Source organism: Gymnoscopelus braueri, assembly GCF_963280865.1.
Source record: "Gymnoscopelus braueri genome assembly, chromosome: 14".
NCBI classification, from domain to species: Eukaryota; Metazoa; Chordata; class Actinopteri; order Myctophiformes; family Myctophidae; genus Gymnoscopelus; species Gymnoscopelus braueri.
In genome coordinates, this window is record NC_137619.1 from 45,057,594 (window position 1) to 45,070,722 (window position 13,129).

At 41.4% G+C, this 13,129-nt stretch overlaps 1 protein-coding gene across 1 annotated transcript; it reads left to right on the forward strand.

Annotated features, from left to right (window-relative positions):
- The first annotated feature begins 6,236 nt into the window (after positions 1–6,236).
- Positions 6,237–12,977, forward strand: polh (polymerase (DNA directed), eta). The gene is made up of 10 exons (XM_080448738.1): positions 6,237–6,490; positions 7,672–7,806; positions 7,908–8,140; positions 8,534–8,709; positions 9,240–9,343; positions 9,476–9,595; positions 9,947–10,070; positions 10,406–10,471; positions 10,674–10,846; positions 11,333–12,977. The coding sequence occupies exons 1-10, from the start codon at positions 6,354–6,356 to the stop codon at positions 12,408–12,410; spliced, it is 2,346 nt and encodes a 781-aa protein (XP_080304864.1). The 5' UTR covers positions 6,237–6,353; the 3' UTR covers positions 12,411–12,977.
- Positions 12,978–13,129: the final 152 nt, after the last annotated feature.

The window sequence follows — 13,129 nt, forward strand, 5'->3', positions numbered from 1 at the left end:
CGGTCAGTAATTAACTGCGGGATCCGGCCATGGTTGAACCCCTGTGGATTGATCTGCGACGTGTTTTTGTTGACTGTTTTTGTCGAGTTTATATACCGTCACCTATTACAGATAGCGGGCCACTTCCGTCTAACGGTACGCTTGCTTTCACATTGCAGCGTACCGTACCCAAATACGCATGATCCGGATCCGAGACTGTCTCCGGAGGTGGTTTCGGGAACGGAACGGTGATCCGTTTCGGGGAACGATACGCAACATTCACACTAGCGCGACACCTGCCAAGCGGTCTGGAGTGCGCACCCGAGACCATAGTGTGAAGCCGCCCTAACTAAATGAACAAATAAATAAATGAATAAACAAATATGTTTTTGTTCCCTTATTCTATCCTTTATTTGTTTTGTTTTATATGTTATAATAATATAATCAAGTTGCAATCTGATGTTTTTGATCCTGTGATTTTTATATTTAATGTATCAGCGTTTTTAGTTCATGCCTCTTTAGGTATACCTAAACATGTTTATTGTTGACATGTTAAATGATTGTTTGATTGTACATTTAAAGGATGTGCCTTTCGTGTCTGATTTGTTTTTATTGACAAAATAATAAGTCACGTTATTGCAACAATAATAGAATTTTCATTTGACTGACGGTTGCAAAACTTATTCTAGCCCGACAAGCGTAGAAGAGGGAAGTAATTAAAACCCTGAATAATCGAGACATAACATCAAGACACAATCCATGGGACCAAAAATTAAATGCTCTCTGTTCATCAGGTCCTTTCTCTCTCTAGAATTATAGTTACATTTACACCACCTCTCTCGCACTTCTTTTATGCTATGGATCGGTTCCTCCCTCCTTACACACATAACTTAAGGATTGTTCTTCTGGTCTGTCTCTCCCCTCCACTTTGCTTTCTGGTGCCACAGGGAAGTGGTTCTCAAACTTTAAATTTCAAGGATCCTCAGTTTGGTATGCATTAGGCCATGGATCCCCAAAACCCTTACAGAGTTACAGATCTGTAAGGGTCCATTTTAAATTTTAATTCCTAATTATCAATAATTTTGGGGACCCCCTGGAACCCCCTCAAGGGCCCCTGGGTGGTCCCTGGACCCTACTTTGAGAACCACTGCCATAGGTGCCTCTCTGGGTCATATGGAACATACTGTACTGTAGGTGTAGCCATTAGAAATATCTACATTTTGGAATATATGAGAACAACAACATAGTCAATAACTAGCTATTATTGCTGATTGATGGTTTTATTATGATAATTCAAAGATATATAGCACTTAATGCTTGACACAGATCTGCAAATATCTTCCTCTTCATCATTCTCCAAAGCACAGCAGTAATATACAATATTACAGAGAAGATTAGGAGACACAGAAAAGTGTGTTTGTATCACAGGGGAGTGATTATTTTTTATGTATTTATTTACTGCAAAGAAATGAATCCATCCTTGACACACATGTATTTCATGTGGTTCTATATCTCATCAAAAAGACATGGGGCAGATGTGGGAATTCAGTCCTCACAGACTGTAGGTTATGATTAGTCTTGCGTGGCCATTCGAAGATTGCAGAAAAGTTCTCTGGCTACCCCAGACTAGCTTATGATTAATTACAGCAAACTCAGTTTCGATGTACTTTCAATAACCACAAAATATGTTTATCCTATAGCCCTACTTATACCTATTATTTTAAGCCAGCCATAATATTAGCCCTACAGAAGTAAAAATTACGTGTCCAAATTTGAGAGAGGGTGGGGAAAGTTTGACATTCAGACACACTGGATTCACATTAGTGCTCCCATGGGAATCAGAATCAGAATCAGAATCAGAATCAGAATCAGAAGACTTTATTGCCATGACATGTAGACATGTTAGGAATTTGGTTTGATGCAGTGGAGCGCAGTTTACAACAGGACTGGTGCAAGACAGGACAAGACAGTGCAAACCACATCATAGTGCAACAACAAGTGAGGGATGCTTCCAGATCATTGTTATTCAATGCTGACTTTTCATTTGCTTCACATTTTATTTTGCAAGGAATCTCAGCAATTGTGTTGAACCAGTGAAAGTAATTATTTCATTATTACACATCATATTGTAATAATAATAGTTGACGTCTGAGGTCCGACGTAGCTTCTCCTCAATCCCTGTTGGTGTCACTATGAACCTCCACTCTATGAAAAAACTGCACACATAAAGAATGTGTTTGAAAGGCTCTACATTGCAATTACTAATTAAGTACTGTTTACATCAGTGGTTCTCAAACTGTGGTCTGTGTAACCCCAGGGGTCCAGGTTTTCATATAATTTTTAATCTTGAATTGTGAAAAGTTTGGATTGATTAACACAAAACTTCTCTTATGGGTACATACAAAATCTTTTCAGATAGGGGTCCACAGGTAAATATATATCAATGTGGGGGTCCTTCACATGAAAATGTTTGAGAACCATTGCTACAAAATACTGGTCCAAAATAAGTCCATATAACTAATAATTAATTTTGTATATATGCACACAAGTAAATGAACACCATGTTAGTTTGAGACGAGTGCTTATTAAAACATACCTGTTCTAGTCCGGACATACTTCGTATATTACTGTTTCTTTATCTGGTTCAGTCTGTAAGAAAACGATTAACAGTGAGCAAGTTACGCATAAGGACAAATGCAGTTTGCTGATGTAAAAATAAACTAATATTGAAAACAGTTTATACAACTAATTGCGAAGCCCCATAAGTTTAACCTCACTATCACAGTGGAATAAAACATAAATGAAAGACTTTTACCATTTGTTGGGTCCAGCTATTTGTTATGACGTTAACGTAAGTCGCACTCTCATTAGATGTTTGGACCTGCTGGATAGGAGACAATGGTCAAAATATATTTGATGTTTTTATTCATTTTTAACTAAATGGACGTTGATCACATTCAGTGATCAATCACTGAATGTGATTCTGTCTGTGAGTATAATAGGTGTGTGTTATCTTTTTCTTTTCTTTTTTTATGAATTTGGCAAACCTCACTGTACATGTACAAAATCAGCAGCTTGTAATAGTTACACAAGTCTTAGAGTTAATCTAGCAGAGCTAACAAACGGTAGTTTGTTGGTTAACAACAACTCAATGTAGTAACACAAGAGTTGTATGACAGTATTAGACTTGTATGATCAAATTTCTTCAACAATGTTTTCTCTGCATGCCCTGAGGTCTGGGGTCAATCAAAGTGGACTTAGTGGGTTAAAAAGTATTAACATAATAACATAACAAATAATGATTATGGATTTCCCATGATCAACAATGCCATCCTGGAGGTGCATGGCTAAAAGGAAAATTAATTGGGTTTCTTACCACTTTTGTGCCTGTTTCTCCTTTGGCCTTCTCTAAACAAGAAAAACAATATATTAGCAATATCTATGGTATTGATTCCTTCAAAGAGATAAATCTATGATAATGACAGAAATACTTTGAATATGAATTTAGTTTGACTATATACTTACTATATCTCATGAACACCATCAAACTGATCAAGACTGCAATTACAACCAACGATTGAGTTTAATAGTAGGCAATTAAAAAAAAATATATATATATATATAATATATATGTATATATATATATACGCACGCACGCACGCACGCACGCACGCACGCACGCACGCACGCACGCACGCACGCACGCACGCACGCACGCACGCACGCACGCACACACACACACACACACACACACACACACACACACACACACACACACACACACACACACACACACACACACACACACACAGTATTCATAGACATAACATGCTGATAGGGTCTTTTACTTTTGTTGAAAGAGAGCTCAAAACGTTTCTTAAAATCTGCTGCATTCCGCACTTCCACAGCACAGAAGTAAAGTCCAGTGTTTTCCTCCATTAGATTATTAATCGTCACAGTGAAGATGGTGTTGCTGATGTCATCAGAGATGAAAGACTTATTATCGCTACTTGCTGTGTTAGTAGTTACTAACACAGTACAGGTGTCAAACCATGCACCTTTACACAAGTATTTCACGTTGCCTTTGTGTTTCGGATCATAGAAACACGGGATAGAGATGGAACCTCCTGTCTTCACTGTGATTTGATCCACTGTTGTTACAGTACTGTAAATTCCTACAAAACAAACCAACCAACCAAAGTGATGAGTCATAAACTTATGCAATGTAATGTATTAAGTCTGCTTGAAATTGCACAATACTGCAGTAAGTAAAGACAAGGGAAACATAATTGTATAATGTCAATGGTGGACATTATAAACCCAGTTCAAATGTCATCATTACCCAAGCCCAAATACTTATCATGACCAACAATGCATTATTATAAATAGAAAGTAAAAATATACCAAAAATATACCTTACCATTAAGTCCAAAGAGGAAAAGGAGAAGAATATAGCATAAAGCCATGATGCTGAATCAAAGTGAGTGAAGTGAGACTCCCTGGAAGCTGATGTTCCTCAATCACATTAGACCAAAATCTAGACGGACTCTTCCTCATTTTTACCCTTTAGCTCCTGTAATAAAAGCTGCTGTAGGATTTATTAATATACCAGATAGCCATGGCATGTGATGGTGGTTTCATTGACTCAGTTAGATATTAACCAACTACATCCCTCACCCCCTGACGCACGTTAAAGACCCATCTAGGGACTTTGAACGGCCCTTTACAGGTTGTTCTTCTGGTCTGTCTCTCCCCTCCACTTTGCTTTCTGGTGCCATAGGGCAGTGGTTCTCAAACTTTTTATTTCAAGTGTACAAATGGAACCAAATGGACCCCTAAGGGTCCATTATGGATTCATTTGTACGCTCTCAGAGTTACAGACCTGTAAGGGTCCATTTAATTCCTAATCATCACTCATTTATCTAGGGGCCCCCTGGAACCCCTTCAAGAACGCCAGGGTGGTTCCCGGACCCTACTTTGAGAAGTAATGCCATAGGCACCTCTCTGGACCATAAGGTAAAGTGGGAACATACTGCAGGTATATGGTACTTTTGAATTTAAACCTTGACTGTCAACACTGCCAGTAACTCAACATTCATGTTCAAGATCCACAAAGCCTTATCTACTGTATGAACAACTTAAACCACAGAGTAAAATCCGGAGAGTCCATTGTAACAGGCTCGGGCTGTGTCAGAGAGCTTTTGTGGGTGTAATGACATATACACAAACACAGGTTGTTGAATTCCCCACTGGCAAGTGGCCAGGGCATTTATTAAATAAAATACAGTTCAGGAAAAAAGCAACTAAAAGACTCTCTGGGAAATAAACGACGTCCTCTCAGTCTGTAGAGAACTCCTGCTCTCCTCCTGCTCTACACACACACTGCCCTAAAACATTTCTCTGCCTTGATTTCCAACCTGGCCCAGGTGTGTGTAGCCTCTCTGCAGTGCCTTATGGATGCAGTGGTTGGAGCCAACAAGAGGGAATGTAGGAGGCCCCTATCACCATGCCTCTCACCCTGTCACCCAATACACGACTCAAATAACACTCTGGGTTTTAACTGTGTAGAAATATATAACTTTGGCGACTGTTGGAACCTACAAATAAATATTCACAAAAAGCTGTGGCGGTAGCTGCTGCTTAGTTGCATGCAAAATACGTGATTGCTGCCTGACAGTGAAATAGTTATGTCTTATTATGCCAGTGGTTCTTAAAGTGGGGTCCGGGGACCCCCAGGGGTCCTTGATGGAGTTCCAGGGGTCCCCAGCTAAATGATGGATAGTTAAGAACCAAATGGACCCTTATGGGTCTGTAACTCTGAGAGTGTACAAATGGAACCAAATGGACCCTAACGGGTCCATTTGGTTCCATTTGTACACTCTCAGAGTTAAATTGACAGTGATTTTACAGTATAAATTGGGGTCCCAGAGATAGAAATGCCATTAAATGGAGGTCCGTAGCCTAATGCATAGGGGTCCTTGAAATTAAAATGGTTGAATCACTGCTAGAGCCGTAAAAATCTTCTCTTATGGGGGTCCCTGGCATATCTTTTCAAATGGTGGTCCGCGGGATAATAAGTGTAAATTTGGGGTTCCTTGACATGAAAAAGTTTGAGAACCACTGCTTAGCCTTAATGCATCATGTAGGCCTATAATGTAAAAGTGCGACATCTAGTGGCTGGATCGCCCTAATCATCGGGCGCATAGTTGCCTTGGTCGATTGTTGATGACGTTTTTACATAACGTTAGAGGAAGGATTCCGCGCCGCGGAATACGAAAGTAAATGTCTCTGTTATTTTAAAGTATATAATAGTTTCCATTGTTATCCACGCTCGTGTCCGCAGTTACAGCATCCATCATTTATCAGAGTCAGTGATGGACTATGGAAAGGAGAGGATCATTGCTCTGGTGGACATGGACTGCTTCTATGTACAGGTGGAGCAGAGAGTAAACCCAGCTCTGAAGAACAAGCCTGTTGTTGTTGCTCAGTACAAGACCTGGAAGGGAGGCGGGTGAGTGTCTCAATACATAGTTGTGATCATGTTATTAACAACAGTCCTAACCTACCTACTACTGTTGATTTAGCCTGGCATAGCCAGCAGTGGTGGAAGAAGTACTCACCTTTTGTATCAATACCACACTGTAGAAAAAGTAGAGTAGAGAGTAAAGTAGAAAAGTATTAGCATCAAAATATACTTAAGTACTAAAAGTAAAAGTACCCATATGCACAATGTGGTAGTAGAAGTACTCACATTTTGTATAAGTATCAATACCACAATGTAGAAATACTCTGTTACAAGTAAAAGTACCAGTATTCAAAATTTACTTGAGTAAAAATAGAAAAGTATTGACATCAAAATATATTTAACTACTAAAAGTAAAAGTACTCATTATGCACAGTGTCCCATTTCCCAAGTTTCCAAATGTATATAATCCTTTGAAAATAGCAGATCTACAAGATATCTTGTAGATCGACTATTTTCAAATAGCCGAAGTATATATGAGGCTAAAGCCACAGTCTATGGGCTAAAGTAGTTAGTGCATGTTTTGTAATAATAATAATCCAAATCTAAAAAGTAACAAAAGTTTTCAAATCATTGTTGTGGAGTAAAAGTACAATATTTGCCTCAGTGAGATGTAGTGGAGTAGAAGTAAAAGTACTGAAAACTGGAAATACTCAAAACTGTACTTAAGTACAGTACTTGAGTAAATGTACTTAGTTACTTTACACCACTGGTGATCATGTTATTAACAAGCAACAGTCCTAATCTAACCTAACTACTGTTGATCTAGCCTGGCTGGCATAGCTAGACTAATCACTACATAATTTCGCTCTGACAGATTCGTCTGCTTTCCAGGCTACTGTGGATCACAACGTAAATGTATACACTGTTACATCCTGGGTGTTGATGCCATCATATCAGATTCATTTCAGAATGAGTTTTACTGTGTAGCCTACACACACGCCACACTCCAGTACGATCAGATCTACGGTGCCACATCAACCCTGGTGTCCCTATTTTGGGGCATGTCATGGGTGAAGAATTTTTGTTTCATAATGTTCTTAAATAGCAGCTCTACAAGCTTACAATGCCTTATGGCCCTGCATTACAAACTTGTAGATAGTTTATTTTTGTTGTAAAAAAAGAAGAAAAAAACATGGTTCCCAAACAATAATCATATTTTTTGACAGTATCATAGCTGTGAGTTACGAGGCCAGGGCCCATGGTGTCACCAGGAACATGTTTGCAGACGATGCAAAGGAACTGTGCGCAGATCTCCAGGTGGCCCGGGTACGAGAGTCCCATGGGAAAGCAGACCTGACACTGTAAGTTCATCCTGCAACAATGTACAATTTAGCCATTTTAACAGACGTTCTTATCCAGAGATTCTAACAGCCAACCTGCACCATGTACCCTGGGTGGGCAGTTACAGGGAGGCCAGCGTGGAGGTGATCGAGGTGATGTCCCGCTTTGCCGTGATAGAGAGGGCCAGCATTGATGAGGCGTACGTGGATCTGACCGCTGCGGTCCAGCAGAGGCTGAAAGACATGGCCGACACACAGATTGGACCTCACCTGCTGAAAGCCACGTACATCCAGGGTTACCCACAAGAATCTGCTGAACACGAGGCACCTTCAGACGGCATAGTAGCAGATAAAGGTAGTATAAACTGAACTTTCTTTGCCATAATCACAATTACAAACCTTATAAACTTCATCCTCATGCACTTTCAGGGCCTACATTGGTTTCCTGTGGAGAAGGAAGTGGCTTAGATTAAGATGGGGCTGATATTAAAAACAATATATGCACAGTTCTATGGGCCAGAATTGTTTGATATGGCTGGAGTTTTATGGGACAAGCTGAAGCTTTGTGCTTATTGCAAAGCACAAGCCACAGAAAGGCTACAACTCGGCTTTGAAAATATTCATCTGCCACTATTTGGTTCACAAAAGAGCTAGAAAGGATAGGATGATTTGTATAATAGTTCAAAAAGAAGAAATCTTAAATGCTTACTTTAGCGTCTTTCCACCCTAAATGCCTTCTTCCTGTCAGAGGAACAAAGGTCCAGCGGTCTGCAGCAGTGGTTGGCCTCCTTGCCCGACTTGTCGTCCGGGCAGAGTTCTGCAGAGCTGCAGCTGGCTGTGGGAGCAGTGATTGTGGAGGAGATGAGAGCAGCTGTGGAGAAGGACACAGGCTTCCGCTGCTCAGCAGGGATATCGCACAACAAGGTGAGAGCGTCTCTCCTTTCTCTATACCAGGGGTCTTCAACGTTTTCAGCCCAAGGACCCCCTAGCTGAGACAGAGATGAAGCTCTATGAACATATGACAGAGATGAACCTCTATATTGTATAAAATTGTGTTCCAGATTAAACTTTTTTTGTTTACTTGGTCTGCTCTTTTTTCCCTCTACACCTATACCTCTTTGACAAAAATAGCAGATCTACGAGCTCACACGCTGCGAGGCGTTGTGAGCTTGTAGATCTGCTATTTTTGGCTAAAGTTCTCCTCAGAAAAAGGATGCTAGGGTTCAAGTGGTTAAGGTAAAAAAATAATCATATCACACAAAGATTTGGCGGACCCTCTGTAGTAACTCTGAGGACCCCCTAGGGTCCCGGACCCCCTGTTGAAGACCCCTGCTTTATACTGAAGAATAAGATAGAAGTATTATGATTTTAGTGAGCAGTAACTTTTATTGCATTATGAATAACACTTCACTATATTATTGAAATAATATGTCCGTCTACTGTCCTCTTTTCAGGTGATTGCCAAATTAGCCTGTGGTCTGAACAAGCCCAACCGCCAGACTGTTGTGCCTTTAGACTCCGTGCCAGGGCTCTTTAACACTCTACCAGTCAGCAAGATGTGAGTATAGAATGTTGCTCTGCAAGCAGAGAATCGCTTCCGTACAATTTGACATCATAACCGGTGCGTGGTGTTAGAATGGAGGTAGCTATAATACATTACTGATATAATTGTTTTGTTGCCACATAACAGCCGTAGCCTTGGGGGTAAGATGGGTGCCTCCATCACAGAGACCCTTGGGGTGGAGAACATGGGTGAGCTCACCCGTTTCTCTCAGGCCCAACTGGGGCAGCACTTTGGAGACAAAACTGGGTAAGCTACTCATTATGGACAGTTAAGCCAGAGAGATTGATTTCAGAGTCCTGTTAAGGATTATATTAGCCACTTATTAACACAATTCATTTGATTTCAGTTTGCTCTGCATTTTCGAAATAATAATGTAACCATATTATTCTGCTTTTAACTTCAACATTTTACAAACCTTGTTCATTTTCATTTACAATAGAGCAGTAAAATAGTTTTAGCGTGATGCGACTGATTTGGCTGAATTTAGCTTAAGTTTACATTGCTTCCTTCGCATTGTAACTATTGCGACACTGTGATATCAGCGCTGAAAGGATGTATCATTCAACCTCACTAGCATGTCATCTCTCTTCCTTGCAGTAACTGGTTATTTGATATGTGTCGGGGGATTGACTTTGAAGCAGTGACACCCAGACAGCTTCCAAAGTCTATCGGCTGCAGTAAGATGTTTCGTGGGAAAGAATCACTTTGTACCAAAGAGCAGGTGCTGTTCCCCTGTCTTGTACGATCGTGACTTTGCTTAAAAAGAAAGTAGCCTACTATCCCAAGTCTTATTTTGAAAAAATAAGACGTATCAACCACTTAGCCCTGTATATTAAATGGAAAGCAACTTTTATTTAACCTATTTAGACCTGAGGCCGCATGCAACACATGCAACACATGCAACACATCCACAACGCTTAGATTAATCTACAGAGTTGACGCAATTGCACTGTGGTGAAACAAAGATACAGTATCATGTTATATTTCCCATAATCCCATTAGTGATGTAGGTGGTGTTATTGTAGTGGATGTAAGTAAACAATAACCTTTGTATAGGTTCAGCACTGGTTGAATCAGCTGGCCTTGGAGCTGGAGGAGAGATTGACCAAGGACAGAGAGATGGTGAGGAGGAGATACCATTATTTCATCTTCATGTTGTCATTCTCTCTTTTTGTCTTTGCTGACAGTGTGTCGTCCTCTCACGCCCCTGCTCTCTTCCTAATCTGTTATTAGCATTCATGATTCATCTATTGTCTCTCCCCTATAGAGCGACTCACATTGCCATATTGTTTGACCAGTTCTCTGTTCCGGCTCTGTCCCGCAGAACGGTCGGGTGGCCAAGCTGTTGACAGTTGGCGTCCGTCAGATGGGGGACAAGAAGCAGAGCAGTTACTCTCGCTCCTGTGCTTTAGCACGCTATGACACCACCAAAATATCCACTGACAGCTTTGCCATCATCAAGAGTCTCAACACAGCAGGAAACCACCAGGCAGCATGGTAAAATGATACTGCATGTCAAATACATTTGTTTTTTAACCACATCAACCCTGGAGTATCCAATTTTGGGTAAAGTATTATTATTGCTTTTGAAAATTAACAAAGAATTGCTATTTTTTGTACAATTGTCAATACTTTTACTTCTACTCCATTACATCTCAGAGGCAAATATTGTACTTTTACTCCACTACAATTATTAGAAAACTTTAGTTACTAGTTATTTTGCAGATATCAATTATTACATTATAAAACATACATTAACCACTTTTATACCTTTGAAAATAGCCGATCTACAAGCTCACAACGCGTCGCATCGCAACGCGTTGTGAGCTTGTAGATCTGCTATTTTCAAACATCTGCTATTTATTGTTATTTTCGTTATTTGTCATACGAGTATGTCATAAGCATACAGGGCTTAATTGGTTAATGTCACCGGTTGAGCTAATCCATCACATTATCTCTGCCTCCATTTGTCTCTGTCCCCAGGAGTCCACCTCTCACCCTGCTCCACCTGTCAGCTAGCAAGTTCAGCGACACAACGGCGGGAATCGGTGGCTTCCTGTCCAGCGACGTCCCTTCCACCCAGAGTCTCTCCTCTGCCACTCAGGTCGCCACGCAGTCATCTCCCGGGCTCAAAAACGAGTCCGCAGCCAAGCAACCCGGCACCATCCAGTCCCTGTTCCAGAAGGCGGCTGAGAAACAGAGGCAGAGGTTGGTGGAAGATGACGTTGTGGTGGTGGAGGAGGAGGTGGGAAAAGACGCGGACGACGGAGCATTTCTGTCACCGTCCTGTCCCGAGCCGGCATCATCCTCTGCCGTTGACGGCCGATCTGAGAAGACTCCTGCCGACGGGGTCTCTCCTCCCGGGCTCTCCTCTCAGACTCGCTCTGCTGCTGCGGCGAACGTCTCGGCCGGCCCCCCTACCGGCATCTCCTCTTTCTTCCACAGGAAGAGTCTTGAAAGGACCTCACAGCCCACCCCGGGCTCAACCGCGACAGCAAGTAGGCCTGGACACATGGCACCGGGAAGCTCTGAAGACCCTGTGAGCTTTGAGTCGTGTGGCGTTACCGCAAGTGTTCAGGCTCAAATACAGACTGAGGTAAAACACTGCTTGCCCTCTGAATCACAGCAGTATGAAGAGTTCACAGTGGGTAATCCCCCAAACAAATCCCAGCCCTTAAAGCTAGATGATTCTCCGCCTCCCAGTGATCCTCCTGACTCCTCTCTCTGTCCTCCTAGCCTGGCCAGAGAGGACTTTGTCACTTGTGACCGCTGTGGCCAGGAGGTGCTGGCCTGGGAAATGCCTGAACACGTAGATTACCACTTTGCCCTGGACCTTCAGAATTCGTTCTCCTCCAGGTCCACCGGCACCACCTCTCTTGTCTCCTCCTCAACGTCTCCTTCGGTTGTCCCCGGACCCTCTCTCAGAACAGGAGGAGCAGGAACCCCACAGTCATCTCGAGGCAAGGCAAAGTCCAGGGGCCAGTCAGGACCCCATTCAAAACGGCCTCGTACCCAGGGAGACAGCCAAGGCACGTTGGACTCTTTCTTCAAGAGGAGCTGAGGACATCATTATGTACAAGAATAGTGGAAATGTATTACCACATTAACTGCTATTTATTTCTCTCATAAAGCAACAGTTGCCCAACACGTTTGTATGACAAATATCTGTTCTGACCACTGCAACAAAAGAAAGCCATACTCTAACACGTGTTCACACGTTGCATAGCTTGTAGATCGTCTGTTTTCACTATTTGTTATGACAAAGTATAAAGGGCTTAAGCAGGATCATTGGAGGACCACTGATCTCCGCCTCCTTAAACCTCACCTATGACGCCTCTTCCAAACTTTGGTGCAGCGTTGAGGAACAACCCTTTCTCAACAATCTGTTAAATATATGCTCATTTTCACCAGTAAAGGAATAAAAATGATGTTTTATTAATAATTGTAGCTTAAATGTATGTACTATATAACTTTGGGCTGACCTGGTATTGTGTTAAATTTTAAAATGTTACATTTGATGTAATCATACAAAGAAAAGAGAACCAAATGTGTGAATTTTGGCGTTTAGTTTGAGTTAAACACTGACTCGCCACTAGATGTCACCAACGCTACATAATGTCTTCAAAGCTTATTTTGCTTTACAGTAAATAATTCAGTTCCTCTGGATTTGCAAACAACGTATTTTTTTTATTTTTTGTACTTATTAATTCATGGTGTGTCTAATAGTAAAACAGAGAGTGACTGATGAGTACTCATTATGAAAGAAGACTGTCTAATGCG